General features: G+C 43.7%; 1 protein-coding gene across 1 annotated transcript in view; it reads right to left on the bottom strand.

Moving 5' to 3' along the window:
• LOC144784214 (uncharacterized) overlaps nt 1-25,032 on the bottom strand; it is a 241,390-nt gene that overhangs the window by 16,038 nt on the left and 200,320 nt on the right. The window contains exon 9 of the mRNA XM_078662869.1: nt 18,989-19,090. Coding sequence (XP_078518995.1) covers nt 18,989-19,090 — 102 coding nt within the window. The remainder of the gene's footprint in view (nt 1-18,988; nt 19,091-25,032) is intronic.

Raw genomic sequence — 25,032 nt, 5'->3', positions numbered from 1 at the left:
CCTGGCGGATTACTTTGCATGGATAATCCCGAGCTTTTAACCTACTACTCAGGTCTTTGGCTTGTTCTTTATAGACTTCAGTAGAAGAACAATTCCTCCTGTATCGCATGAATTGGCCCACTGGGAGGTTGTCCCTGAGGGCCCTCGGGTGGTATGATTGGTAGGCCAGTAATGAGATCCTATCAGTAGGTTTTTGATGCACGCTGGTAGCAAACTTTCCTTCGGAGGCCTCAATATCCAAATCAAGGTAGACTGCACTTGTGTGATGGTATTTCCACGTGAACCGTAGGCTCATGTCCTGCGTGTTTAACCAGTTAAGGAACTGAAGGAGCGAATCTTCTTCTCCTGCCCAGATGAGGAGCACGTCATCGATGTAACGTCTCCACAGGCGTAGATGGTCTTTAAAGGGATTATTATCAGACTCGATGACGTGCTCCTCAAACTGTCCCACATAGATGCATGCCACGCTTGGCGCCATCGTGGCACCCATTGATGTTCCCGTCACTTGAAGAAAGAGGTCATTTTTGTAGCAGAAAAAGTTTCTTGTAAGCGCCAATTCGACGCATTGTAGGATGAAGCTCTGCGGCGCATCGTAAAACCATTCCTGTTTTCTCAACGCTTTAGCTATTGCCACAAGGGCAGCCTCCTGTGGAATACATGAGTATAGGGACTCGATGTCGATAGTTACGATATACTCAGTGTCCGGGTCATAAGACATGGAGTCAAGGACGTTCAGAATGTCTGTGGTGTCCTTCACGTAAGAATTTTGGGTTATCACCGATTCGCGACGGTAGTAGTCTGCGAATTGGGAAAGGTGTTCCAGAATGGACTGGATACCCGAGACAATAGGCCTGCCAGGGGGGGGCCTGGCAGGCTTATGTATTTTCGGGAGGATATAAAAGGCCGGAGTCCTCGGGGTGGTATTAATGAGGAACTCCGCCTCTTTCGCACTTATCCATTTCTTTTCCTTCGCAGTCCCGACAAGTTGTGTGATGATATCCTTCAATTCCGGCGTGGGGTCTCTAGCAAGGGGTTGATAGTTAGTTCTAACGTCTAAAAGTTTTTGTACCTCCACTTCGTAGTCAGACGTATTTAAGATCACAATAGCGCCGCCCTTGTCGGCGCTCTTTATAGTTATCTTGTCGTTATTCTGAAGGGACCCAATTCTCTTTCGTCATGTTTTTGAACCCCATTGATTTGTTCTTATTTTCTATGACTCCAATCTCTTCTAAGACCTTTGCCTCAAACACTGCGACTTCTGGACCGATCGTTGCGTTGGGAGGACAAAAGGTGGAGGGTTTTCTTAGGTTGGAGTTAAAACCCTTACTTTCTTCAGACAGTTGTTTCAAGAAGAATTTTTTCAATTTGATTCTACGCATCGTCTCGTGGAACTCGGTTCGACATTTGAAAGCATCATGGTTAGGTGTAGGCACAAAGCCTAATCCCTTATTTAACACCTTCTCTTCCTCGGGTATCAGAAGGTGATTGGATAGATTGACTACAATGCTCTTCACATTGGTTTCTTCCCTCTGCTCCGTGTCATTCGTGGTGAGGAGGTTTGCCATTGTGGTTGGGGTCGATTGCCCCGTCCTCTCCCTCTTCCTTGTTGTTGTTGGAATCCCGGGCCTTTGTTGGATGCTTGGCCCTGTTCTAAAACATTCCTCAACAGTGTATTTAAATCGGTGTTAGATGGTTCTGATTGATTAAATCTCACTCTATTAGTGCTAGGGCCTGGTTCAGGATCTTCTTCACTTGACGTGTTAGCAAACGACCAATTTGCAGGTGTTCTTTTGTGCTGTTGGAACCGGGCTCCCCTGCCACTTCTACTGCCCCCAGTATGTGATTGTTGTTCTTGGGCTGACTGATAATATGAGTCGTTGATGTAAGGGAAAGCCCACTCATGTGTATAGCGTTGAAGGTTACGTTGCAGTCCTCTGATTTTCTGTGTCACCATGTATTGCTTATATTCTTCCAGATCTATTTTGATCTTCTCTAGATGTTCCTTGGCATCAGCAAAGCTACTGTCACGATTAATGGTTTCTTCTAGTTCAGCGATTTCTTTCAAAACCTCTTCGCTTAGTCGCTGAGCAGTACTGATTATGAGAATTAACCAGTCCCTGGTACACTTATTGGCGATATAACTCCAATCACATCGGAATTGTTTATCGTCCAAAAAGATGCGTGGTTCGATTCTGACTATGAGACTAGCAGGGGAAGCTCCCGCTTGATAATATTCAGACATAAGGGCTCCATGTAAGGCAATTCTTATATGCTTCTTTTTTAGATTACTTAGTTTCTCCCATTCTTCCCTTACTTTATTGGTCCCTGTTAGGGGGTTGTCACTAAAAAGTGAGGGACCTGCTAGAATCGCTGCAATTTGCGCGTCCGAAAAGGCCAGGCGTTAGAAAGCCGTCTAAAGAATGGCTCTATTCGTGTTGCAGGTGTGCCATGCTGGTGACATGAAAGGTTATTTGAAGTCCCCTCACAGGCCCCATGCAAGTTAATACCTTGACACAGAAGTATACCGCTCAGTGATCTTTTACAATTGTTACCACTAAGAAATACATTCTGTTCCTTTTCACTATAACATGTGTGTGTGTAAGGTAATTTCCGTGATGACTTAAAGTACCCTTTACACAACCTTTCATACTGGCCTGCTGGTATATACTCTTGACAGTATTTAAATTGGAAAGTTGTTATCGGAATTGTTATTATTCCGTGTATTATCCATTCAATGACAGGTCTTTCTGACATTGTCAATGGTAATCTCTCAAGTTTTTCAATGCTCAGAATCATATAGTCTGCTCCTTTTTGTGCCAAACTGATTTGTGTATCAGTAAGGTTAAAGATAGAGAATAATGACGTTGTGTTGATTAAACGCCAGGGCACGTAGCCTGAACGCAGATTTTGCAACGTCCAGCCAAGCTGTACAATAGAACGCAATTGGGACTGACCGTGTTGTAACATTAGTAAGTCCTGCTCTATTATATCAATAGCAGATGATACAATACTGTCCAGTGAATATATCCTGGAAGACAGAGTCATTAACCCATTGTCCACAACAGAAAGTGATTTTTCCAAATTAATACGGTCAATTTCCCGTATTTTCTCTGCTGTTTCAATTTGCATTACTTTCCAAGCTTCGTTGTATGCAGCGTATACACCGGCCGCTATGAAACTTTTTTGACGCTGTTTGCGTGGTCCCATTATGAAATCACGCAAGTCAGCACCGTCTTTAAGTAAAGTCAAGTGTTGCTTAATTTCTGCCAGTGTGGATGTCTGTAGCCATTCGAGGCAGAGTTTTCCTATACTGTATGTTGTAACTATCCCTGGATGTTGTCTCTGGGAGTATCTAGGGTCTGGCCTGGTCAATTTGAACCCCTGTATTTTGTTCAGGAATCTATCTTGACAGTCATTTGTGTCTGTGTGCCAGATCAACCATTTTTTCCAATCAGGATGTGTTCTGTTTTGGTTTAAAATATGGGATACATCTATCTCAACATCTGTAGTGCTATTACTGTCAGGTGTTGGCTTTGGAATAGACGGTTTGTTTAAGTCTTTTATCTTGGCTAGGCCAAGACAGGTTGTCTGTTGAATGGTATCATTCAAGAATATAATTTGTTCTGGGATCATGCAGGCTCTAAATAATGATTCTATACCTTGGACCTGCCAATCTTTGGTACCCCAGATGGTTTTTGTTTCAATGTTGTTTTTCCAGAAATCAAAACCAAATGTAGTCATTTTTTCATAAAATGCTTCTGAATAGATTAATTTAGTGTTTGTCAGCATTGTTTTCATTCCTGTCTTATTTAACATTTTGAAATAAAACGTTTCAGCATCACTTGTGTTAAACCCTGAGAAGTATGGGAATTTCTCGTAAAATGTTTTCGAACTACCTTTTGGCGGAGTTGCACAATGTTCCCATTGATTATAATTAAAAACATTTCTAGGCTGAGCAGATTTATGCAAATAGTGATGTGCAAAGTGGCTGTAGCAGTACATTTCTTCATAATTAGATGAACCCTGTAAATAATCATGTTCTGTAAATTTTGCTGACATTACTAAATCTGACATCATATCATTAATACTTTCAAAGACCCAATCATCAGAGAATGTACTCGGTTTTACAAAGTCACTTAATGAAACCTTAAACTGGTGTGGATATTTCAAGAGCTCGACCGGGCCATAGATTTCGTAATCAGTTTTGTCCCAAGCTACCCCACTGGGTATTGGATTGGCTGTGACATTCACGGATGATAGTTCTCTTTTCTCAATGTGAGATGACTTGTGTGGCTTTAGGACCAAGTTGATGTTCTGACTTGCTGTATCCATTGTACTGTATTTTCCCTCAATTAATTTTCCCAAACAAAGAACCATGATGAGCCAAAGCAGGAGAAAGAGTACACCTAACACAATCCAAAATTCAATCCATGGAGAAATCAGATAGGTTTCTTTGAGTTGATGAAAGAGTTCTGTTGCTTTGTCTTTAAAAGTTTTTGTTGTTGGCTGTTCTTCGGGCTCGCTTGGATCCTCAGAAAAGTCATCGAAATTGATGAAGTAGCCAGATGCAGTTCTGTCAATTGTTGGAATCACTTCCGGATTTTCATTTGCTTTTGGAATTTTCTTTGTTTCATTAGCATAGGCTGAGGCTACATCATTGTAGACAGGTGTTTCTTGATGAACTGTTGCAATTTGGGTTTCAAGAGGCACAAGTTCCATGGCATTGTTGCATAGTCCTTTTTTATTCACTGTAGGTTTATCAAATGGGATTAGTCTCTCAGTTTGAACCTCTTGTATTGTAGCAAGTTTTGGTACTCTGCTACTTCTTGGGAGTCCACTGGGCCTACTACTTATTATTGGCCACATGATTGCGGTTTTACCAGGTCGATGGATACAACTCGGTTCTCCTTTTTACCAGCAAGGGGCGGTAGTAGAACTGATCTTGTTCCGCTGACAGCTAAGACAGGTACTGCTTTTCTGTAAGAAGGCCCAAATTCCTTCTTCACCGCGATTTTCTCTCTGACCAGATCCCCAATCTTTGGAATCCAGACAGGCCTTGCTGGGACAGGTGGTTTATCTTCAGTGGCTGTTGGCTGCTGTTTTAACTTTACGTTGCTCAGGTCTTTTCTTGTTTCATTTAAATCCTGTAAAATAGCCAAACGATCTTTGATATCAAAGCATTTTTCTTCTACCACTGAAGTCTGACTATCTAAGTCCTGAATATGCATTCTAGTACCGAACAATAGTTCGTACGGACTGAAACCTTTTAGAGAATTTCTTGGCAGATTGTTAAGACTATGTTGGACACTTGTTAAATGTTGGACCCACCTATCACCCGAACCTAATACCCTCGCCGGTATAGATTGCTTTATGTCTCTGTTTTTTCTTTCCACAATCCCATTTCCCTCAGGATAGAAGGGACAAGAGTACCGCAATGCAATGCCCATGCTGGTCATGGGCTCCTTATAAGCTCGAGAGCTAAAAGCAGGACCCTGGTCAGAATGTAGCATGCCAATTGCGTATGTGCCGATATAGACTCGCAAATCTTTTATAACAGTTCTGGCGTCAGCCGAGTGCTGTTGTCTACATTTTTAAGTGAATTTAGTCTTAAATGATATAAATTGGGACGCATTTTTCCTGTTTGATTTTGCGTATAGATCGCCTTATGCTTTCTAATAGGGGTCCTGGCAATACTCCGGCCGGTTCGCCACTGCGATCTCTGTTGCAGTTCGGACAGCTCATTCCAAATTTGTAGTTTTGCAGGCTCATCCCCGGCCACCAGTATTCTGATTGTAATTCTTTCAGAGATTCTTTGATCATCTGGTGCCTTAGACCTAATCCCATATGTGCTTCTTGGATCAAGAAGATTCTCCTGTTCGTGTTTGGAATTACTCCAACCCCCACTCCAGGGATTCGAGCAAAGGGAACGGAGTTTGCATCGATTATGTATGTATAATTGAGTGGATAGTTCACGGGTAATGCTGCACAGTCGCTTTTGAAGACGTTTTTACCGCCAGCATGGTTTCCCCGTCTATGTATTTTTCTGAACACTATTTTGTGGCTACGGAAGCCGGTTTAGTTGCTTCCGCTGTGGCTGTGTCAGCCAATGAATTCCCTGCAACGTGAACGCCATCACGCTGATGACTCAGTGTATGTATCACGTGAGTCTTTTGTAGTTCTTTCTGCAAAAGAACTACCTGTTCCCAAAGCTTTTTATGCTTTATTGTGGCACCTGTGTCATCTTTGTAACCGTTTTGAACCCAGTTCTGCAAGTCATTATTGTAGGATTTGACGCAGTAATGCGAATCGCACACTATTAGTGTGGGGAATTCGCGATCGGCATTTTCAAGCGCCATCTTTAATGATCTTATTTCAGCTCGCTGAGTTGAACAGTTTCTGAGTGATTCAGTTTTGGTAATTAACGGTCTGAATTTACCCAGGCGCCAGCGACCTTTAACAATCGCGCACGCTGCGTTGTAGGAATTCTTCTCTACATCGTAGTGTTGTGCAAATCTGTCCATGTAGATTACACATTTGTACTGTTTGAGAATTTTGATTGGCAGAGGATATTCTTCTTCATATTCTACATTTTCTAGGTTTTTCATTTCCGGGTCAAAATAGTATTTCACTTTTTCTGTAGCAAGAGAATTTTCCCATTGTATCCATTTTGGATCTAATGCCATGGTAGTTAAAATTGTGTGGGCTTGTTAATGCCTCGAAGGCTGATTCTGCTGTTAAAACAGTTATCCTTTTGCCTTGGGCTTGGTCTCTTTCGTTTGCTACAGCTGTTTGAACCGCATTTACAACCTTTTCCGCAAGACTGAATGTTTTTTTCAGCTTGTGTGTACAAGTGTGATTTGTATGCTATTGGTACAGTTTCTCCCTCATTAGAGGTCAGGTATGTGAATCCGCATCTTCCTGGGATGACTCTGATTACAAGGTTGCGTATATTATCGCGAGTTTGCAATTTTGTTTTAGCTAACATGTCTGTTTGCAATGATCTCAAAATTTGTGTGTGTTTTTGAGTTCAATTGATTGGTTTAAAATCAGGTTTTATTAGTTCATAGAGAGGTTTAACCCTCTCCGCATAATTTAGAATGTAAGTTCTTCCGAAATTCAGGAAACCTAGTATTGATTGTAAGTTCTTCAGCGTTTTAGGTGCTTGGAGTACAGCACACTTCTCTAAGAAATTGTCTGCTGGGCTTTTGCCTTCACTTGATAATTCATATCCTAAAAACAGGACAGTTAGATGGGCAATTCATGACTTTTTAAAGTTGAATTTGTAACCCCCTGCTGCGAACCCAAGTATTATGGTGTTCACTCTTTTCAAGTGAGTATCCAAGTCATCATCTGTTAGATAGATGTCATCGACATAAGATAATGCCTCATCATCATACATTTGTAGTAACTCTGTTACCCTTGCTGAGAATAATCCTGGGCTATTCTTGAATCCCTGTGGGAGTCGACAGAAATTTCTGCAACCCCATTATTGAGAAAGCGGTCAAATACCTGCTTTCAGGTGCTATGTTTTGACAAAAGAATCCATTAGAGATGTCTAATGTTGTTTTATATTTTTTACGCATGATGTTATTCATTAGTGCTGCACTGTGTGAGTTTTGTACTGCAAATGTCTTGCAACATGAGTTTAGGTGTCTGTAGTCCAAAACTAGACGATATGAATCGTCTGGCTTGGAGACAGGAAACAAAGGATTGTTCATTTGTGAGGTGCATGTTTCAATCACCCCCTGGTATTCAAGTTGATCTAAGATCTCCCTGACTTGATTTTTAGCTTCTTGCTTAATTGGGTACTGCCTTTGTGCAGTTGGTTGACGTTTTAACTGGATTTTGTGAGGAGGAGAGTCCTCATCCCATCCTACATGATTTTTATATAATGCAGGAGCTTGGGCTACTGCCCATTTTCTTGCATATGTATATTTTTTATGAATTGGAATATGATTTGAGAAGGCAGGCATAATCATTTCTTCGCCACGAGGGCACTCCCTGACAAACTCTGGTGGCCAGTCTTTCTCAGCTAAAAGGATGTCATAGCCTTTCGAAAGGTTATCCCAAAATAGACCCCTTACTTTCCTAGTCTTATCTCCCTCTATACGTAATGTTATTTCGTATATTTTATGAGGTTTGCTAACTCTGGTGTCTGCAGTTTCCACCTGAATGTATGCATTCGTGTCCACTGTCTCCAGATGATTCACCAGGATCCTGCGAGCTATTGTCACTTCTGCTGCGCTGTCTAGCATTGTCTGGGCCCACTCTCCGTTTTTCAGTTGTGTCCTCAGTATCCTCGGCATGTTTAACTATTTTAATGCTGGCTACCTTCTTTCTTGGAAATTGTAATTTTTTACTTTGATGAGCAGGTTCCTTGTCTTTGGACTTGACGTGCTCTTCCCTGTGTTCTGACCGTCCTCTTCTTTCCGATTTCTGCGAGGAAGTCCGAAAAGATCGAGAGGGACGTGTATCAATATCTTGATATCTATCAGGTTTCTTCAGATTATCCCTATTTCTAAGGTTGTATCTTTTCTCAGAGGGCTCACTCTGGGGAGACTTGTGTCCTTGGTCCGGAGATCTTTCTCTCCGCCGAGGAGACCTACCTCTGAACTGGAATCTTATTTCTTTGGGAGTGGATTGTTTATTTCCATCCCAGCTCTTTTTTGGAGTGTTTAGATTATTTTTAATAAATATCTTTTCAGGATTTTCAGTTAGTTGGGGTTTTACTGGTTTCCCACCCAAACTCTCTTCCTAGTTCTTCATAGGATTTTTCTATGATTCTGGCAAGTTCAATTGGTTGGTCTGCTATATCTGTTTCTTTCAATTTCTGGCGGATCGCCACAGATGCTGCTTCTCCTTTTATGTTGGCTAATAATATAGCCGAGACCTGCCTGAAGTCTTTCAGTAATTTCACACCCAGAGTTAAAGCAGGTTCTGCACCATATTCATTTTGAATCTGTCTTAGTACATCTGGTATTATCGCCATGGACAGAACACCATGTGTTTTTGTGTAAATGGAAGCAAAGACTGTGCCCCAAGTGTCACAGTCCTCCACATGTGGTGCGATCCCCATTGGAAGACAGATAGTCAGAATTCTGTGTTTCTCAGTAGGGGTAGTATCCGGAAATACTGCCTCTATTTGAGTTATTTTTTATGCTAACCAGAATGGAATTTGTTCCCGTTTTGCGGGTACTTTACCCAGACATGATTGTATGTTCTGTGGTGTAATTTTGTTTGTGTTCCCCTGATGAGGGGTCAGCTGTGGAATGTTAATAGCTGGTTGGACTGTTGAAGTCCGCATTACATATTGGACTAATTGTCTATGTGTTTTAATTAGTATTTTTAGCTGGACTAAAAGTTCTGGTACTGACATTTTTTCAATGTCTGGATGTGGTGTGTAGCTGGCTAGAACCGGCCACGTTGCTCCTGGTCTACCTAGTGGACCGAGCCTGGTGATGTGATTATTATGTTTTAGGGCGCCTTTAAACCAGAGCAGGTGCTCTTGGTATTTTATTGGGATTTCAACCTCCTCGAAAGGAGTGTATTCATCCGGAGGTTCCTCTATTTTGTAATAGTGGAAGTCGTGTGTGACAGCGTTTGCTGCTGGAAAGTTTATCCATGAAAAGAATACCTCTGTCTGTCGATATTCATGGGCCTCAATTACGAATATGACTATTCCACCTCTCGGTGTTAGTCCATTTTCTATAAGTTTAAGAGTTATAGCTTTTCTTATGTTGACCGGAATGAGTATAACATTCGGGTCATTGTTTCGGAGACTTGTGTCATCCGCTAGGAGTTGAGCTGCTATTCTAGCTGCCTCCCTTTCGTCTTCACTTTCTGACATTTTTACTGACAGAAATGTTTTTGTTGCAGATCAAGTTTCAAGGAAACAAAGATTAGGTGCACAATATTTTTGGAACACTGTATCCTTCAACGTTGACTAAACCAAAAAAATATATATAGGAATCTCTTCCTACTAATTTCCGGTGGATTTTAACCTCTTACCCACTCCAGACGTCTTTTGGAGTATTTACAGGAAAAAGGGTCTGTGTGAAAAAGCACGACTGAGTTACTCTAACGTCTTGTGTTAGATTTATTGCCTTACCAAACGTTGGGCGCCATGTAGTGTAGTTCCTATATTCCCAATAGGCTCTGCGCATTGGAATAATATATTCAGCAGTGTAGACTTAGGACTGAGGTTAACTAGGTCTCTACAGACTATATTAGACTTAAGGTTTGCCAGCTAGCTCAGAGGTCACTAGAAACTTTCTCGAATGTTCAAGAAGGAATTAACTTTCCTGATTAGACAAGAAGGGATTCGCTTCCGACAACCATATAACATGACAACTTTGCTCCCTCAGAATAAGAGTATATATCTAGAGTCGTGTGAAAACAATAGACAGCTATTTCACTCAGTCAAGTGTGCATTCTTAGTTTCACCAGAGTGCAGAGAAAAGAGAGACGGGCGTTTTCAATAAAAGGTGTTATTTATTGAGCAGTCTTCTTTCTCATGCAAGAGAAATGAATTGCCACAATTGCATTACGCATAGTAAAGTAAACTGCGTGCAGTAAAAGGAGGATTATAAAATAATACTGTAAATGCATTGATATGGTTTCTTAGCCATATGATACTTTAAAATAGATAAAATATATATACATATATACATTGACTAACGTACTCAACTGGTGCTTCTAAATACGCCTACCCCGGTGTACCTGACCTAAGCCTAATACGTGGGAAGGAGTAAGTAAGTAGCAGTTTAAGTTAAGTTTGTTTTGCCAAGAATCTGCCTCAATAATTCTCTCCAAGGTTTTAGTCAGCTCCGTACCTGGGTAATTAGAAAGCAGGAGGTCTTGTATCTCTCTCTCAGGACTCGATATCCCAGTAACCCGCGAAGGTATCTGGAAACACCGGAGCTGGATTTCTCGGCAGGAGAAAAGACAGCGCCTTTCTCAGCGCGTCAAAGAGGAGGGGCAGCGTCCGTGGGCTCTCGCATCAGCTGGGCTCTCGGGCAAGTAGATAGCTGCTCTGCTCCAAAACCACCACCGTGTGGTTGCTTAAGGCAACGTTGGTATATTTATACCTGAAAGGTGCCGGGTTTGACGTAAGGTTGTACATAAGACGTCAATAAAGATGTCACTAAGAACTGGCCGTTCTTACAGTGCTTTACAGGAGTTCTAGGACAAAATCAAAACAAAAGCAAGGGGGATTTCCCAGGTTGCTGGAGGTTTGGTTTGTTAAGATGACTCGTTGTGCTTTCTAGGAGTCTGGGGAAGTAGCCTTGCTTAATGTGACAGCATGTGCTACGACTGAATATGGATATGATTACTATGCCGTTATAGGGATATTATTGATTATAACCGAACAAGGGCATCAAATAGAAATATCGGTAAAGGCTCCTGGATAAAAACACAATACTATTTCTGTGTAACTCTGTAGAAACGAAGCATGGATGAATGACTGAGTGAAAAGGTTATCTATTGTTTCCACAATTCTGAGATTGTTCCGATTCTAAGGGAAACAAAGTTGTCTTGTTTATGCGGTTGTCAGAAACTAATCCCTTCTTGTTCATTCGAGAAGTTTCTAGTGACCTCTGAGTTAGCTGGCACACACAAGTAATTAAGTTTAATGTACTCAATAGAGACATGCTGACCTCAGTCCTATGTCTAAACTATAGTGTATATTATTCCAATGCGCAGAGCCTATCAGGAATATAGGAACTACACTACATTACAAGAAGATTTTATCAGATACCAAGTGGTCATGCATGTAAAAGACACTTCTATTCAAGATAGGTTGTGGGTTAATGGCGATTCCAAACTTGAGGATATCTCAGGTACAGTATGAAAGGCGGAAATGTCATGTAGAAGTGCAAAATAAGTTAAAGTAGAGGAAAACAGTAAAACTAGCAACATTGTAGCCAAAGTGGAAGGTACAGGAGCTAAAGTTAATTTAAAAAAAACAAATATCTACAAAGGAACCTAGTAATGTCTCTGACAAAAATATACTCTGGTGTTATAGGTGCGACAGTAGCTTACATTTAGCAAATAACAAAACCTGTCCTGCCTTTAAACAAGAATGTTATTTTTGTGGGGTTATAGAATGTTTGGCCAAAGTGTGCAGGAAACGCAAAGAGAAGAAAGTAAAATGTATGGAAGAAGGTGAGTCGGGTGAGAGTGATTGTGACACTAAAGACAGGTCATACATGCTCAATATTAGAGAGGACCCTTCTGTAATTTTGAACATTGAAAATAATGCTGTTAAAAAGAAACTCATTTGTGACATGATAATTGGTGGAGTGGAGCTACAAATCTACTCTGATTCTGGGTCTCCCTATTCTATAATAAATGAAAATGTATGGATATCCAAATTCGTAGACAAACTTGGATCCAAGTTAAATCCTTGTGACATTAAACCTGAAGGATATTCAGAAGAGAGGACTGAGATTATAGGTTTTTGTTTGCTTGTCTAAGTTTAAAGACCGTGAGTCCATAGCTAAATTAAACATATACAAACACGGACCTTCTGTTCTTGGATGGTTTGAACAAGGTAAGCTTGACATCATTCTCAATCCCAATTCATGCTGACACCTGAATGGAGAAAAGCTCGATTGGGTAACCACCTATAAGTACCTGGGAGTAATCATGGACTCAAAAAACACTTCTAGGGCACAACTTGACTCCTTACGAGGTAAGGCGACAACGACCTACTTGGCATTAAAACCATTAAAGGCCAAACTCCTCGATCTTACACTTAAACCTCTCCTTGAAATCGTGCGTGCAAAACTACAGCTGACTCTTACATACAGCAGCGAATCACTTCATGGAAAGGATGCCGCATTACTGGACACTGTCATAGCCAACCCATATAGGGAAATTTTTCATCTTCCAAAATATGTCTCTCCTGCTCAGATCCGATTAGAATTCGGCATCCTCAAACAAACATTAGAAAGGCGGAGTATGTGCGTAGCCAGCTGGCACAAGATTTGCACTGCAGAGACCGGCTCCTTAAGCTCTAACGCATGGGAAGAGTTACTTTGGCATCGCAAATCTTTGCCCAGAGATTACCTATTTGAATCACTCCAAGTTCTAGGCCTGATCAACATCTGGGAATTGTCAATAGACCTTCTGTTCTTCAAAAAAGTCGTCAAAAAATCGGCACGTATTATTTCAGCGATTGAAGACAAGCAGGATCTAGCAAATAGGGCGCACGGCTGGATAATGCTGGGTGATTATGGAAAAATACAATCACAAGCATACCTCAACATTGGTATGAAAATAAAAGTCAAAGAGAAGTTTCTAAAACTACGCCTCGGCGTAATCCCTACACTCCTACACCTTGAGAGAGAAACAACCCTTCTCAGCAATGTGGCACGTGCAAAATCGGCAAGGAGGACATCGTCCATGTGAATTGCATCTGTCCTAGACTAAAGGACCTGAGGTATAACTTTTTACAACCATCTTTTAAACTACATGCCGTTCGTACTTACAGGCAGGCAGTTAAACTGTGCTTTAACACCAACAACACCAAACAGAATTGCCAGGTCATGAAGTTCTTCGATTTAACAAGAAAAAGACTCACCAGCGTTTGACGAACATTATAAGGTTCTGAGGACAACCACGAACTGATCTTAACCAACTTCTTACTTTTAATTTAATCTAACTTGATAGCTTAAGTACAAATGTTTTTTTAAATGTACCTACTGGTGTTTTTATAATTTTGTAAAGGTTTTAATTAATCATGTACAAATAAACGTTACTTACTTACTTACTTACAATCCCAACAGCCCTGACCCTGTCATGGTTATTGGAGAACCTAATGAGTGCAATAAAAATGTGTGAAATAAGTTTCTAGAAGTGTTCAGGGATAGTATTGGAGAGTTATTTAATGCTAAACACAGGATTGTTTTGCAGGACAATCCTTGTCTCAAGATTTACAAAGCCAGAAATATCCCCATTATGGTGAGGAATGAGGAAGAAAAATAGCTTAATAAACTAGCGCAGAGTAACATCATAGAGAAGATTGAATCTTCTGAATGAGTTTCTCACATTGTAGTAGCCAGGCGAGCTAATGGTTATATCAGATTATGTATTGATCTGCGCCATCTTAACAAAAACATTGTGGTCGATCAATTCCCCATACCTCGTATTACTGAAATGTTGGCTTTGCTAGGTAAAGCTAAATTATTTTCCTGTATAGACTTATTAGCTGCCTATCATCCGATCGTTTTGCATAACTGTTGTAAGAAATATACTGCATTTATAACACCATTAGGATGCTTTCAATACAATAGAATAGCTTTTGGCCTTGCGTCAGCTGCGGCTGTTTTTCAGCGGATTATGCACAACATTTTTGGCGATTATAATAATGCAGTGTGTTTCCAGGATGATATCCTTGTTTTTAATAACAAGACTATTCATGACCAGGCACTAGAAGTAGTTCTCAGCAGACTTTCTGCTAATGGTTCAACTGTTAAACATGCTAAATGTAAATTTGATGTTAATTCGGTAACGTATCTTGGCTATATATTTTGTGAAGATGGTATCAAACCCAAACCTGACCTTCTAGAGGCAATTCGACTGGCACCGTCTCCAAGTTCTAAAGATGATGTAAGGTCATTTCTGGGTTTAACAGAGTTTTACCCCAAATACATAAAAAAAACATTTCTTGTAGAATTTACAACATTAGACAGTTACTGGAAAAACAAAAGTACATTTATATGGGATGCTGAATGGGAAAAGGAATTAAAAGATGTCAAGTCAGCCATTGCTAATTGCTAATAGTTTCGATCCACAGCTTTCTTGTATCGTTACTACAGATGCCAGTTCGAAAGGATTGGGAGCCGTTTTAGCACAAAGAATAGAAAATGGGGGTGAAGCTATAATTGCTTATGCTTCAAGGGCCTTATCCCCTTCGGAGGAGAAATATTCCACTTTTGAACGGGAAACCTTAGCCTGTGTATGGGCTCTAGAACAGTTTAGAGTGTTTCTTTTGGGAAAGGAGTGTGAAATTAGAAGTGACCATTAACCTTTGGTGCGTTTACTCATTACCGATGGAATGATCAAAGCTTCTGCTAGAATCGCACGAATGTCCATGAGGTTGCAAGATTTAATTTACAGAATAGTTTATGTCCCCGGCAAAGGCAATGTGACTGCTGGTTTCTTATCCAGACTTCCTTTGCCCCTCAAAGAGTGAGTTCAGAATTCATGGGATGATTTTCAAATCGCTTTAGTGCATGATGAAGGTGCTTTGTCAATTAAGAGTGAAAATTGGTGCGCTGAGTATCTGAAAGATCAGGCAGAAAGTTCAAAAGTGCATTGTTAAGGGTTGGCCTTCCAAGAAAAATCTTACTCCTGAACTTAGGAGTTTTTGGGAGGTGAGAAAAGAATGATCTTTTACTGAAGGTACCATTTGGAGAGGTGATAAAGCTGTACCAACTAGTGGCATGAGACACACTGTTCTACATGGCCATGAAGGTCATAATGGTATTGTCAGAACTAAGCAAACAGTCAAAAAAATGTTTTGGTGGCCAGCTTTAGACATTTTTGTTGAACGTATCATTAGGGATGTGTTAGTTGTGCTAACTCAGACAAGTCTTTGAAAACCTTGAAACCCAATATGGGGGAACATTATGATCCAAATGGTCCTTGGGGAAACCATTGCAATGGATATCACGGGTCCTATTGGCCCATTGAGCAAATATATGGTGGCAGCCATAGATGTATTTTCTAAGTGGCCGGTCATAAAAGTGGTTGAAAGAGTAAATACTGATACAGTCTTGTTGTTTCTAGTTCAGGTTTTTACTGAGGAAGGTTTACCCATTAGTATCATTACAGATAATGGAGTCCAGTTCTTATCCAATAAGGCGAAGGAGTATTTTCAAAACACTGGTGTCATACATTGTACTATGTCTCTATATAACAATAGTGGGAATGGAATTATTGAGAGATTCAACAGAGTACTTAAGGGCACATTGCAAATGGTTGGTGTTGAAGATGACATATGGGAAGTTCAAGTGGTAAAAACCATGTGGAGGTGTAGAACCACTCCCAATGATGTGACTGAGTGCGCTCCTCTTGAGATTATGAGTGGCAGATTACCTAGGATGAAAACTAATCCATCTTTGTTAATATCTTCTACCTATTGATTTAGATAAGGTTAAGAAAAGGATTGAGAGAACACACGTTGTCAACAAGCACAGGTTCAATTTGAGAAGAGGGTCTAAGAAAGATCCTATTATTCAAGTTGGTATGCTTGTGAAAGTTAAGAAACCTTGGAGAGTATCCAAAGGTGAAAGCCAGTTTATGGGACCTTTTGTTGTAAAAGAGGTCTTAAAAAACTCAGTTCGACTTTCTAATGGTAAAGTATGGAATTTAAACAAAATTTTTGTGCTCAAGGGCAACACAAACATATATAAAGAGGTACACATTCCACCCAAGCACAATTTTGACATTGTGGCCACTTTCGAAAATAGTACTATTGATGTCTGCAGTAATGGAGATGACAGTAATCCGAGTACTGGTTGCTCTGATATTGTTGGTTTCTACTCCTATTGTTTCTAACAATTCTGATAATTCTTAAGAAAACAAAAGTATTTCTGTTCATCAGTTTCCTGAAGCTAAGCGCTCACGCAAAAAACCTGTATGGTTCTCTGATTTTGTTACTCGCATTAGAAATAAATTCTGCTCATAATTTGTATTTTTTTGTTTGTTTGTTGAAGATGTGTTATGTTGCTAACTATGCTCTCAGCACAGACCCTAGATTCTCTTGATGTTCTAGAGCCTTGGGTCAGTGCCGTGCGGTCTTGGGAGCAGTTAGAGGTTGGTTCAGATGGCGCTTGATGTTTACGGATGGTGCTGCACTTGTACGAATAAAATGCAGTTTTTCTACTAATTGGACTACGAGTATTACATAAGAAGCAGACAGCTGTGGGCTGATTTTGGTCCTGTGGCCCAGCGCAGACATCTGAGGGTTGATTTTGTATCTGCGGCCGAGTAAATGCAAATGTAAATGTGTAAATGTGTAGTATTTATATAGCGCACTTCTACCTGGAGGCATTGTAGCGCTGTATTCATACCGCTGTGGAACCCATCCTGGCTTTCCTGTGAAATGTCCACTCCTGGGCAGCCCCAAGGTGAAGCCAGGCATCCAAGCGCTGCTGGGGCCGTTGTGGAGATTAAGCAAGCTATTGCACAGAGTGGGACCCATGATTAGACTAGGCACCGAGGCGAGAATTATCAGGTCTGGAGAAATGGAGTCCAAGAGCCGCCGAGGCGGGAATTGAACCTTGGTCCCGGGCCAGACCTCTGCATCAGGGTCTGCCGCTCTAACCATTGAGCCACGCTTCTCCACTACAAACAGCTGTGGGTTGATTTTGAGCCTGTAACCTTGCACAGACAGCTGTGGGTTGATGTTGAGCCTGTAGCCTTGCACAGACAGCGGTGGGTTGATTTTGGTCCTGTGGCCGAGCGCACACAGCTGTGGATGCATTGCTCATTTTGTGCTAGCGGCCACCAATGATTGGCACTGTGGACATCCTGGGCTCTGGCACATCTTTACAAAGGCTCAAGGTAACAGAATACCAATCAGGTGAAGTGAGTGATGGCAGATATACAGGCCGGTTATTATTTTGCACTTTGTTTTCCCTAACCTGGGTGAGGCTCACCCATCCCCCATTCCCTAGCTTGGGTTCATCTTCCTCTTTAATCTTCCTCTTTAATCCCCCCTGGCTAAAATAATCAAAGCTCACGGCTTTGATACAGTGTTGTACGCTGACGACACCCAACTATTAACCACCCTTGGCCCAGACCCTACCTCCATGAAACTCAAATGTAAGCAATGCATGACAGACATCAAGGACTGGATGACCATTAACCACCTACAACTCAATGCCAGGAAAACAGAGATCCTACTCTTCGGAAAGGCCCAACAGCTGTGGGCTGACGACTGGTGGCCCTCTGCTCTAGGTCCCTGCCCTCTCCCCTAGTTAGCAGCTCGCAATATTGGCGTACTAATAGACACCAATCGCTCTATGTCTAACCATGTCAATCAGGTAGTGCACACATGCTATGGGCTAATGCGTAGCCTGAGAAAAATCTTCAAATGAATACCACTCTCCTCACGTATGCCATTAGTGCAAGGATTGATCATCAGTCGCCTTGACTATGGCAATGTCCTGTTGGCATCCATTAATGAAACTCACCTAACAAAGCTCCAGGTCCTACAGAACACCACAGCCAGACTAGTACTTAAACTCCCCCCTGTTCACCCTCCGCCCCCAATCTGAAGTCCCTGCACTGGCTTCCCATTAAAAAATGGATCACATTCAAAATATGCTGCCTCGTACATAATACCCTAAACAGAAAGGGACCCCGCTACCTGGCGCAGAACCTAATCACATATCAACCCCCAAGAACCCTTCGCTCATCCAGCAAACATCTCCTAACCATACCTACGACTCGCACCGTCAAATATGGCGGCAGGTCATTCTCCAAAATCGCCCATACAATCTGGAACACGTTGCCCCCTACTCCTCAGAACAGAAGGTGACCATAAGAAATTCCACAGGTCGCTTAAAACCTTTCAAATCTAATCTCCTTACCCTCAGCTCGTCCTTCCAGTGACTTACTGTAATTGCTGTTGCAGCGCTATGAGACCGTTTGGTGATATATGCGCTTAATAAATGTCAAAAATACAATACAATACAATCTTCCTTGACAAAGATCTCATACATTACGAATCCCTCCAGCATGGCCTACAGGGCGCAGCCCCATCATCAGGACCAATAAAAGCTCATTACAATGTTTGCGTACTCTCCCATACAAAGGTGCCCCATGTCCACATCTCAACCTCTGACCTTTGGTTTGCATCGTCACCTTTACTATGTAATGCCCTATGCACTGAAAACATTCTTTGGTACAACATTTAACTCAAGAAAGATATAGCTTCAAACAAATAAAGAAATGAAAAATAAGGGGTACTTACACCACACAAAAATCCCTGCACAGAAACCCATGACGGCGAGCAGAACAAGACACAAAACAATGGTCAGGACACTGTGGTCTTCGGCATCAGAGCATCCTTCACCTGAAGAAGACGAGGAAGAGAGAGACACTGAGTCATATTGTAAAAAACACATCTTCCTGCAAATATACTATGAGGAGCATGGGTGGCTAGACTTGCACATTACTCAGCAGTGTGTAAGGTCTCACATCTTACTCTACAGTGTGAAGGGTCCTGTCTTTCACCCAGAAGTAGTGGCTGGATCTGAGCATCTACCCAGCAGTGGGTGGATCTCAGAGTCTACCCTGCAGTGGGTGGATCTCCGTGTCTACCCTGCAGTGGGTGGATCTCCGTGTCTATCCAGCAGTGGGTGGCTCTCAGTGTCTACCCTGCAGTGTGTGGATCTTCGTCTACTCAGCAGCAGTGGGTGGATCTCAGTGTCTACCCAGCAGTACTGGATAGATCTCAGTGTCTGCCCAGCAGTAGTGTGTTGATCTCAGTGTCTACCCAGCAGTGAGTGGATCTCAGTGTCTACCCAGCAGTGGGTGAATCTCAGTGTCTGCCCAGCAGTAGAGTGTGGATCTCAGTGTCAACCAAGCAGTGTGTGGATCTCAGGGTCTACCCAGCAGTGGGTTGATAGATCTCAGTGTCTACCCAGCAGTGGGTGGATCTCAGGGTCTACCAAGCAGTGGGTTGATAGATCTCAGTGTCTACCCAGCAGTGGGTTGATAGATCTCAGTGTCAACCAAGCAGTGGGTGGATCTCAGGGTCTACCCAGCAGTGGGTTGATAGATCTCAGTGTCTACCCAGCAGTGGGTGGATCTCAGGGTCTACCCAGCAGTGGGTTGATAGATCTCAGTGTCTACCCAGCAGTGGGTGGATCTCAGTGTCTACCTTGCAGTGGGTGGATCTCAGTGTCTACCCAGCAGTAGTGGGTGGATCTCAGTGTCTACCCAGCAGTAGTGGGTGGATGTCAGTGTCTACCCAGCAGTGGGTGGATCTCAGTGTCTACCCAGCAGTGGGTGGATCTCAGTGTCTACCCAGCAGTGGGTGGATCTCAGTGTCTACCCAGCAGTGGGTGGATCTCAGTGTCTACCCAGCAGTGGATGGATCTCAGTGTCTACCCAGCAGTGGGTGGATCTCAGTGTCTACCCAGCAGTAGTGGATGGATCTCAGCATCTACCCAGCAGTAGGAGGATCTCAGTGTCTACCCAAAAGTGGGTGGATAGATCTCATTGTCTACCCAGCAGTGGGTGGATCTCAGTGTATACTTAGCAGTGGGTGGATCTCAGGGTCTATCCAGCAGTATTGGGTGGATTTCAGTGTCTACCCAGCAGTGGGTGGATCTCAGTGTCTACCCAGCAGTATTGGGTGGATTTCAGTGTCTACCCAGCAGTGGGTGGATCTCAGTGTATACTTAGCAGTGGGTGGATCTCAGGGTCTATCCAGCAGTATTGGGTGGATTTCAGTGTCTACCCAGCAGTGGGTGGATCTCAGTGTCTACCCAGCAGTATTGGGTGGATTTCAGTGTCTACCCAGCAGTGGGTGGATCTCAGTGTCTACCCAGCAGTGGGTGGATCTCAGTGTCTGCCCTGCAGTGGGTGGATCTCAGTGTCTACCCAGCAGTACTGGATGGATCTCAGCGTCTACCCAGCTGTAGGTGGATCTCAGTGTCTACCCAGCAGTGGGTGGATAGATCTCAGTGTCTACCCAGCAATGGATGGATCTCAGTGTCTACCCAGCAGTGGGTGGATGGATCTCAGTGTCTACCCAGCAGTGGGTGGATGGATCTCAGTGTCTACCCCGCAGTGGGAGGATCTCAGTGTCTACCCAGCAGTAGTGGATGGATCTCAGTGTCTACCCAGCAGTGGTGTGTGGATCTCAGTGTCTACCCAGCAGTGGTGTGTAGATCTCAGTGTCTACCCAGCATTGGGTTGATAGATCTCAGTGTCTACCCAGCAGTGGGTGGATCTCACGGTCTACCCAGCAGTGGGTGGATCTCACGGTCTACCCAGCAGTGGGTGGATCTCAGTGTCTACTCAGCAGTGGGTGGATCTCAGTGTCTACTCAGCAGTGGGTGGATCTCAGTGTCTACCCAGCAGTGGGTGGATCTCAGTGTCTACCCAGCAGTGGGTGGATCTCAGTGTCTACCCAGCAGTGGGTGGATCTCAGTGTCTACCCAGCAGTGGGTGGATCTCAGTGTCTACCTAGCAGTGGGTGGATCTCAGTGTCTACCTAGCAGTGGGTGGATCTCAGTGTCTACCCAGCAGTAGTGGGTGGATCTCAGTGTTTACCCAGCAGTAGTGGGTGGATGTCAGTGTCTAGCCAGCAGTGGATGGATCTCAGTGTCTACCCAGCAGTGGGTGGATCTCAGTGTCTACCCAGCAGTGGGTGGATCTCAGTGTCTACCCAGCAGTGGGTGGATGGATCTCAGTGTCTACCCAGCAGTAGTGGATGGATCTCAGTGTCTACCCAGCAGTAGTGGATGGATCTCAGTGTCTACCCAGCAGTGGGTGGATCTCAGTGTCTACCCAGCAGTGGGTGGATCTCAGTGTCTACCCAGCAGTAGTGGGTGGATCTCAGTGTCTACCCAGCAGTGGGTGGATATATCTCAGTGTCTACCCAGCAGTGGATTGATAGATCTCAGTGTCTACCCAGCAGTGGGTGTATCTCAGGGTCTACCCAGCAGTGGGTGGATCTCAGGGTCTACCCAGCAGTGGGTGTATCTCAGTGTCTACCCAGCAGTGGGTGGATCTCAGTGTCTACCCAGCAGTGGGTAGATCTCAGTGCCTACCCAGCAGTGGGTGGATCTTGGTCTACTCCGCAGTGGTGGATGGATCTCAGTGTCTATCCAGCAGTGGGTGGATCTCAGGGTCTACCCAGCAGTACTGGATAGATCTCAGTGTCTACCCAGCAGTGGGTGGATCTCAGTGTCTGCCCAGCAGTAGTGTGTGGATCTCAGTGTCTATCCAGCAGTGGGTGGATCTCAGTGTCTACCCAGCAGTACTGGATAGATCTCAGTGTCTACCCAGCAGTGTGTGGATCTCAGTGTCTATCCAGCAGTGAGGGGATCTCAGTGTCTACCCAGGAGTGGGTGGATCTCAGTGTCTGCCCAGCAGTAGAGTGTGGATCTCAGTGTCTACCCAGGAGTGGGTGGATCTCAGTGTCTGCCCAGCAGTGGTGTGTGGATCTCAGTGTCTACCCAGTAGTGGGTGGATAGATCTCAGTGTCTACCCAGCAGTAGTGGATGGATCTCAGTGTCTACCCAGCATTGGGTTGATAGATCTCAGTGTCTACCCAGCAGTGGGTGGATCTCACGGTCTACCCAGCAGTGGTTGGATCTCAGTGTCTATCCAGCAGTGGGTGGATCTCAGTGTCTACTCAGCAGTGGGTGGATCTCAGTGTCTACCCAGCAGTGGGTGGATCTCAGTGTCTACCCAGCAGTGGGTGGATCTCAGTGTCTACCCAGCAGTGGGTGGATCTCAGTGTCTACCTAGCAGTGGGTGGATCTCAGTGTCTACCTAGCAGTGGGTGGATCTCAGTGTCTACCTAGCAGTGGGTGGATCTCAGTGTCTACCTAGCAGTGGGTGGATCTCAGTGTCTACCCAGCAGTAGTGGGTGGATCTCAGTGTTTACCCAGCAGTGGGTGGATCTCAGTGTCTACCCAGCAGTGGGTGGATCTCAGTGTCTACCCAGCAGTAGTGGGTGGATCTCAATGTCTCTCCTGCAGTGGGTGGATCTCAGTGTCTACCCAGCAGTGGGTGGATCTCAGTGTCTACCTAGCAGTGGGTGGATCTCAGTGTCTACCTAGCAGTGGGTGGATCTCAGTGTCTACCTAGCAGTGGGTGGATCTCAGTGTCTACCCAGCAGTAGTGGGTGGATCTCAGTGTTTACCCAGCAGTGGGTGGATCTCAGTGTCTACCCAGCAGTGGGTGGATCTCAGTGTCTACCCAGCAGTAGTGGGTGGATCTCAATGTCTCTCCTGCAGTGGGTGGATCTCAGTGTCTACCCAGCAGTGGGTGGATCTCAGTGTCTACCCAGCAGTAGTGGGTGGATCTCAGAGTCTACCCAGCAGTAGTGGGTGGATCTCATAGTCTACCCAGCAGTAGTGGGTGGATCTCAGTGTCTACCCAGCAGCAGTGGGTGGATCTCAGAGTCTACCCAGCAGTAGTGGGTGGATCTCATAGTCTACCCAGCAGTAGTGGGTGGATCTCAGTGTCTACCCAGCAGTAGTGGGTGGATCTCAGTGTCTACCCAGCAGTGGGTGGATCTCAGTGTCTACCCAGCAGTAGTGGGTGGATCTCAGTGTCTACCCAGCAGTAGTGGGTGGATCTCAGTGTCTACCCAGCAGTAGTGGGTGGATCTTAGTGTCTACCCAGCAGTAGTGGGTGGATCTCAGTGTCTACCCAGCAGTGGGTGGATCTCAGCGTCATTGCAGTAGTGGATGGATCTCATGGTCTTACCTGGAGTGAGCAGATTCCTTCCATTCACCCTGCGCTGTGGGTGAACACCAGCCTTATCCTGAGGGATTGGATTCCCTGCTCTTACCTAGCAGTTTGTATATTCTGAATTAAACCCTTCTTATCCTGCAGGGTGTGTGGGTTCCCCTGTCTAACCTACAGGGAGTTTACTCTTATGAAGTAGACAAATTCCAGTTTACCCACAATGCAAGACATAGGTTCGGCAGGGTCTGAGTGATAAATCGATATTCCTCTGTAGTATAATTTTATCTTGCCTACTAGGATCTACACACACGGACCACAGCCAATGGCCCACACTAGCCCTGTATACTTGTTATACAGGCTGCACCTGTAGTGGGCTCCGATGGTTCCTCACCTTTCTACCCCAGGCCTGCCTTTAAATATATTACAGAATGGCTGGATAGGAAAAGTTAGTATCGTGAGTATCAGTCACGCAGTCAATATGTACTACGTAACCCAGGTCTTCTGTACCAAAACAAATTTATTTAATTTTTATCTGTTTTTTCAGATTTTTCAAAACGCATGGGCAAACCAAAGACTGTCACGACAGTGAATACATGAATACAGTATTTACATTTATACACACATACCAATGTACATTATTTACAAGGTGAAAGAAACACAATTAAATAAAGATAGTTGTAAATGACACACCAAAAAAGCAATAACGTTATTCAATATTCAAACATTAATTGCATTTATATACAATGAGAAAATTCATGCAAAGAGCAAGGGTACAACCAGTCCATGGGGATGTGAAACCAAGGGACAGGCGGGGACAGATGGAGTAGTACGCCTGCCTGCCTGACAACACTGTGGTTCAATATTTGTATTGGGTTGCACCACTAGGGTCCCAGGTGGTATATACTTTCTCTGGTGCGTGTTCCAGTTTGAGACACTCCGAGTGATTGAATCCTACTGACAAAGCCGCGGCTCATTTACATACCAGCCCTGAAGTGATTTTTGACATCAAACGCTACACGTCTCACAAGCTACCTATTCAGCTTGCACAACGAAACATAGTCAATATGTAAGCAGTTCCACTCATGTGTTTGTACCGCGCGGCGGACAACCGAATCTTAAAGAATCCGAACCGGCTAACCACAGAATCGACCCCTTCCCCGGCGATTTACCGACACCAAGGCACATTCTTTGCCACGTGCAGACTCATTGTTCCCAGTCCCCGTCCTGAAGAGAACCGTCAATAATCCGGTTCGAAACGCGTCGACATTCTCACCCTGTGGTCATTCAAAAGGGTGCACCTAGGAAGAGAAAGTATATACCACCTGGGACCCTAGTGGTGCAACCCAATACAAATATTGAACCACAGTGTTGTCAGGCAGGCAGGCGTACTACTCCATCTGTCCCCGCCTGTCCCTTGGTTTCACATCCCCATGGACTGGTTGTACCCTTGCTCTTTGCATGAATTTTCTCATTGTATATAAATGCAATTAATGTTTGAATATTGAATAACGTTATTGCTTTTTTGGTGTGTCATTTACAACTATCTTTATTTAATTGTGTTTCTTTCACCTTGTAAATAAT

This window comes from Lissotriton helveticus, chromosome 10, assembly GCF_964261635.1.
Source record: "Lissotriton helveticus chromosome 10, aLisHel1.1, whole genome shotgun sequence".
Lineage (NCBI taxonomy): Eukaryota > Metazoa > Chordata > Amphibia > Caudata > Salamandridae > Lissotriton > Lissotriton helveticus.
Note: the sequence above shows the minus strand (reverse complement) of the source record. Positions and strands in the feature narration are given on the sequence as shown.